The sequence below is a fragment of the Danio rerio genome, chromosome 12 (genome assembly GCF_052040795.2).
Source record: "Danio rerio strain M-AB ecotype USA chromosome 12, GRCz13ab, whole genome shotgun sequence".
Taxonomy (NCBI): domain Eukaryota; kingdom Metazoa; phylum Chordata; class Actinopteri; order Cypriniformes; family Danionidae; genus Danio; species Danio rerio.
Genome location: NC_141032.1, coordinates 41,315,758 through 41,322,500, shown reverse-complemented (window position 1 = coordinate 41,322,500; position 6,743 = coordinate 41,315,758). Strand labels below are relative to the sequence as shown.

The 6,743-nt window shown below is 39.5% G+C and overlaps 1 protein-coding gene across 1 annotated transcript in view; it reads right to left on the bottom strand.

Annotated features, from left to right (window-relative positions):
• abca5 (ATP binding cassette subfamily A member 5) overlaps nt 1-6,743 on the bottom strand; it is a 54,678-nt gene extending 47,935 nt beyond the window's left edge. Inside the window, 2 exon segments of the mRNA NM_001099246.3 lie at nt 4,933-5,081; nt 6,604-6,743. Coding sequence (NP_001092716.2) covers nt 4,933-5,081; nt 6,604-6,616 — 162 coding nt within the window. The 5' untranslated portion in view covers nt 6,617-6,743.

Genomic DNA, 6,743 nt, shown 5'->3' with positions numbered 1-6,743 from the left:
GTTAAGCCTTTAAAATGTCACTTTAAGCTAAATACTAGTGTCTTGAAAAAATATCTAGTCAAATATTATTTACTGTCATCAGGGCAAAGATAAAATAAATTAGTTATTAGAAATGAGTTATTAAAACTCAAGTTTATGTTTAGAAATGTGTTAAACAAATCTTTTCTCCAATAAACAGAAATTGGGGAAAAAAATAAACGGGGCTAATAATTCAGGGGGGCTAATAATTCTGACTTCAACTGTACCTATTAAGAGCTTGATTAACTGGTTCAGGTGTGTTTAATTGGGGTTGGAACTAAAATATGCAGGACACGGCCCTCCAGGGCCGAGTTTGGACACCCCTGGTTTAGTGGCTAATTCGTAAAATTTTATACGGTTCATGTCATTAAGAAACAAAAATGGTTTGCATTTGTAATCTTTAATTGAAATCTTAAAAACATACAGTTCCTGTTTGTTTGAGGTATTGTGCGTGGCTAACATAGTCAACCAACTGTCAGTTTTGACATCAAACAGAAATGGTGAGAAGGATGTGTCTGTTAGATTGTAATAACTCTTCTAAAACCCTTTTCCCCATCTTTCTGAATGAAATGCCTACTTTACTTCATCCAATCAACTCGCAGCAAAAAAGGCCACGCCCACTCTTTTCTTCTTTAATATTCTGTTTCTCTAGGAACTGCATCACAATACAGAAAAGAAAAAAAGAAAAAAAAAAGGAAAAAAAAACGGTCGCAGCTTCTGGTTCATGTGGACTTTAAAGGGTCACAAAACACATTATTTGAGCGGTTGACAGTCATACATGTGTCCCACGCTGCTAAAAACACCATTAGGACACATCTATTTCACAAAAAAGTAAGAAAATTGGTTGTTTTTGCGTTATTTTGAGCAAATTCGTTCTTCCGGTTTGAAACGAATTTTTGAGGCTGCGTCACGGCAATTAGATTCTTGCATGTATTCCAGCATGTAGACTGGCTGTCTGTCCCAGTGAATACAATGTGACACATTTGAGTTTGCAGCAGTAATTCATGAGAAAAACATGGTACAGACCAGTCAGCGCGCTCTATTGTGTATGCGGTGCAATTTCATTAATATGCATGATAGCTTCGAAGACTTGTTTGTATCTGTTACAGTGTTCAGACGGCAGAGTCACCATGTTGTGTTGCCAAAACAAGTGGAAGAAAAAGGATTGTTTGGAGACACGGCAAGTCAGTGTTGTGTTCAAAAATGTGCTGCAACTAATGTTTTTGTTTTCAATTTTCTGCCAACCCGACTCTACACCATAACTTTTCAATCCAGATGGATGGGGCAACCATTACTGCATACAAAATGGTGAAAAGCCTTGGAGTAACGATTGATGACCAACTTAACTTCTCTGACCACATTTCTAGAACTGCAAGATCGTGCAGATTCGCACTCTATAATATCAGAAAGATCCGACCCTTCTTATCTGAACATGCAGCTCAACTCCTTGTTCAAGCTCTTGTTCTCTCCAAACTGGATTACTGCAACTCTCTACTAGCCGGGCTTCCAGCTAACTCTTTCAAGCCTCTTCAGCTGCTCCAGAACGCAGCAGCACGAGTGGTCTTCAATGAACCTAAACGAGCACATGTCACTCCGCTGCTAGTCCGTTTGCACTGGCTGCCAGTTGCTGCTCGCATAAAATTCAAAGTTCTGATGTTTGCCTACAAAGTGACTTCTGGCCTTGCTCCTTCTTATCTGCTCTCACTTCTGCAGATCTATGTGCCCTCCAGAAACTTGCGTTCTGTGAATGAACGTCGCCTCGTGGTTCCATCCCAAAGAGGGAAGAAATCACTTTCCCAAATTGCCCACTATGAGAGCACAGCTGGACTCAAGTGTAGATTACAGTGCACACGACAAGACAGAAATACGTTTGTAAGGAACACTTTTGTACCCGAGAGCTTTTCGCATCTGGAAATGGTGAAATCTGGATTTGCCACTTGTTTTCTTTTAAAAAGATGCGGTTCCAGTTGGTGTTGATTGTTCAGTTTCTACAGATTTGCTAAGTCTATGATCGGTTTTCTTTGTTTATTCAGAGGCATATTAGTATTGTCAGTAGTACTCTTTTAGTGTTTAAAGACATATTTCAGTCAAAATGATTTCTAAGTTACTAAGTTACAATATTAAACATGTAAACACCTTAATCAAACTATCACCATTGTCTAAGATTGTTGCCGCATTTTGTGATAGGATAGCTTATACACACACAGCGTTCTGACGCTACCTACAGAGGGCATATAAGTTACAGAGAAATGCAGTTTTTTTTCTCCCATACGGCATGTGGTATCAAACACTTCATATACACTCTTCCAGCAGTTCCTTGTATCCAATATCTCATTTGTCACAGGAGGCATGCAGGAAATGTCCCTGAATGAAAGTGAAAGTGCCAAACTTCGGTTAAAGTCAATAATTTGGCAAATAATTGATTACTGATGTCCATTGTCACTGTCTTTCTCCCTTGTGTCTGTGTGTTTGTTTTGCCTCTGTGAAAATCTGAGCATGCCCAAACGGAAACTCCCGTTTTTATGCACAACATTTTCTCTTTCCCTCCCCCCAAACTCCCACCTAAACAGAGCTGGACACACCCACTTTGCTGACTTTTTCCAAACTAGAGGTGTGAAAACACCCTGCTGAATCAGGGGAGTTTCATGGCCCTTTAAACATACAAACTGCAATGATACAAATGTGTTTCTTTGGCCCCGTTTACACTAATGCGTTTTAAGGTGTTTTCACACCTACACTTTTGTTTCGGAACGTGTCTCGTTTGCCCAGTTAGCGCGGTGCGATTGGCATATGTGAACAGGGCAATCTCGCTCTGTTGCGCGCCAAAGTAATCGCTCCGAGATCGCTTGAATGAGGTGGTCTCGGCTCGATTGAAACGAACCCTGGAGTGGTTCGATTGCAGTGAGAAAGCGATCCGATCCGAGCGCGGTTATATCACGGTGTTTTATGGATATGTAATAGGCTTACGGCTATATGAAGAGAGAATTATGAGTTTCGTGAGTCTCCGGATGCCCGCAAACGAGTGATGATCTCCCGCTAATCTTGCGTCTCCCTCCCGGTCCTCAAATAGGCATCGTCGTGCACCCTTCTCACCCCTCCCCACCGCATCTCTCCTCAGACACGTCGAGCGCGCGCACCCTGTCAATCACCACCAAACCACCACCTCTCCTGACAGCTTAGCGGGACGCTGCAAAATAAACCCTGACACTCTGACCAATGTAAGGAGAGTTTAATCACAAGTGACTTGTTTTAGCTCTTTTGGTCCGATTAGAAACTTTGCAATGTGAAAGTGAACCGCTCCAAGAGCAAAGAGCAACAATTTAACAATTGTAATCTCTGTTTCGGAACAACTGAATCGATTCACAGGTGTGAAAGCACCCTTAGTTTCAAAATGCATAAGTTTTGCTACGGTTATGCCATCTGTCCACACTACGCCGGAGTTTTCGAGCACCGAAAACAGAGCATTTTGGAAACGCTGAAAAGGCTGTTTTCATTCTAAAATGCTGCTGCTCCGTCTCAGTGTGGATGGGGAAAAACGGAGACAACTGAAAACGGAGGCGGGGCTGCCGACATTCGCCTCTCTGATTGGGGCTTTTCCCTCAATATTAAGTAGCCCACACACAGATCTGTCCTGCATTCTATCCTTGTAAGTTCAGACTTCGCAAGTTTAATATGGAAAACAGACTCCCAAGAAGATTTTGGGTAAATCTTCAAAGGGAACGGTGTACTTTATAACCTTATTCACATCACCCTGGCTAAGTTGTTTCACTTTCTTAACTTTAAAATAAAAACATGACGGAATTGCAATTTTCATTTTGATATTAACAACTTAACAGACAGCAGAAATGTTAAGCCGTTGTGCTGCATATATGAGCGTCATCTTCACTGCATGCGTATTCATAACAAAACGAAGCCTGACATTACTGCCTTTCATTTCCATTGAAATTACAAAACATATCCTCCTCTCTTTTGCTGAATATCAGTTTTAATAATCAATAATGGCCATTATAAAAGTATAACGAACAATAAGTTTATACAATATAGGAAATAAAGGCAAGCAATTACTCTATATACAAAATGTACGTGGTTAGATTAATTATTAATTTATCTTTGCGCTCAGTCAAAACACCTTACCCGAGAACAAGCAATAGATTCAAAAGACCAAAGTCGGGGAATATGTTGTCAGATAGAGACAACACGATGAATTAAATATCATGTTTAGCAAATATAGTGAGATTAGATCCAGCGGGAGATCTTTGACGAACACTCTCATCTGGGTAGATGGGCTGCAGCGCATGCTGAAGAGTGTGTGTGTGGTCACGTGATGTGCGTTTTCAGAATTTTGGTGTAGACCTAGGCTGTTCAGAAACGCTGGGTAAAACGCTAGTGTTGACGCAGATCATTTTCATTCTAAATCGCCATTTTAAAAAACAAAACGCACTAGTGCAAACGGGGCCTTTGTTCTAAGGTATAATTCTGTTCCATAAAAAGGTACTGCCCCAGTGACAAGGGTTGGCACCTTCTTTGGTAAAACATTATACCATTTTTTTCTGAGAGATTATGTGAAAGTAAAATAATGATAATACATTCATTTAGCTCTAAATATCAGGTGAAATTTGGCATGTACTACACATATACTAGTTTTGCTATACAACTTCTTTTTGGATTAAATAACAACTGGAACGCTGTATACAACAGGAAAAATCCCCACTGAGTAATGTGACACGAAAGATTGAATTTTAATAGAATAAAAATCATTCAAGCCTTTCCTGAGAAGTGTATGCTTCACTGTTCAACCTTCACAGGGTGTAGAATACCAGCGCATTGACGAAACTTGCAAAAGCTTTAATCGTGCAACAGATTTGCACCTACAAGAGGGAAAAAGAAAGCAAGTGATTGGCAGATGAAAGGCACCTGGAGACTCTGTTGTTTGGTCCTCCATTTGATCAGCAGGTTTTTGTAGAGCAGGCTCCTCGTCTGATGCCAGACTCCGGCATCTCTTCTGGTTAAGGGCTGCATTCTTCCAGCATGCTTCAGCTGACTGCCACATGGATCAGACACCGCTGCAAAACACATCAAAACCTTCTCAATCCAAACCAGGAGCAGATTTATTTGCTTTAAATCTGTTCTTTTTATATTTATGGTTCCTCACAAATCATTATTTATACTGTTTAGTCAGCAATGCACATGACAGCGTGTCAAAAAAGATGCTGCAAAGCCCAGACTTTCTAATTTGTTTTTCGTTTGACAATTGACCTTACAATACAGCTCATTCAGGATTTTTTTTAAAACTTTGTGTTTAACTTAACAATGAAAACAACATTTTTTTTTACACAGAAAATACATATTTAGATTTAGCAGCAAAATAAGTGATTTTACATTTATAGCATTACTCAGTGTAATGAGACTAAAGTTAGCAATCGACTAATATGAAGTAACATGGGTTGTCCTGCATATCAAGCTACAATCATTATTTAAAATGTATTGGAAAAAAATATTTCTATTAAGCAGAAAACACGAAGACTGTGGTGGACTTAAATTAATCTTCCAGTAGGCTACTAGAATAAAATACAAAATGAAATGCCTTAAAATATTTCATATCTTAACATTAACGTTAAATTGGAATATGAAATGCACTAAAACATTTAATATATTCACATTTAACGTTAATATTAAGATAAGACTGAAGTAATTTCACAGTAATGGGTTGCAGCTGGAAAGGCATCCGCTGCGTAAAATGTATGCTATATAAGTTGGTGGTAGATCTACTGTGGCGACCCCAGATTAATAAAGAGACTACGCTGAAAAGAAAATGAATAAATTAATTAATGAAGTAATTACCTTTATCACAAATAAACATTGACTGCGTACTAAGTTTCCCAAGACCGTGGAGAGGGTGAGTCCAAAGGTAAGAGAAGATAATAGTGCATAAGATATATGAGCGTGTAAGGTACGGCAGGGAGCTGCTAACATTGAGGGTAAGTTGGCTTTTTAATCACACATTCGGACCTTAAAAACATTAAGAAAAGTATTCTCTGCAATGACTTTGCAGCCAATGACTATCTGAGTAAGTTACAACAACGTTCACAGTCAAATAAATAGTGCTGATGTTGTTTTAAAGTCATCCTTACATATTTTAGACCGAATATTCAAAGAACCATGGCAAACAATATAGGGAGCATGTCACAAGTTGTCACTAAACGAATGTGCGAATATTAAACCAACTTTACCTCAAATGCTGCTAAATACTACGATGTACAGTCAGTCAAACTGCAATTTCTATGCAGAATATATTTATATATTTCTGCGCGTGCAGGAGGTCGCGTGCACCCGACGTGTTGCGCGTGCTCGCAAGCGCGCGCGGTGCAGGTCAATAACGACTGGGTTGGGCTTTCGCCCCTTCCTATTTTCTTAAATGTAGATAACCAATGTGTTCTTCTAGTTAATATACAATATTCGAGCCAAACGTGCAAATTGTCGATGCAAGTGTGAGTTTTGTTCCCTGCTATCATTGTGTAAACACTGACAGCTAACGCTAACTGGCTAACAGCTTTCCCTCATGCCTAAACAAAGAAGCGCACTTACGTATGAAATACATTAAGACATGTCTTTCCTGTCCTCCAGATTTGCGTTGTTGTTTCCAAATAAAAAACCTTTGGGAAATAAATAAAAACAGAAGAGATCCAGGGCGGCGTTGTCAACACTACTTGCGCCTCTGCCATCAG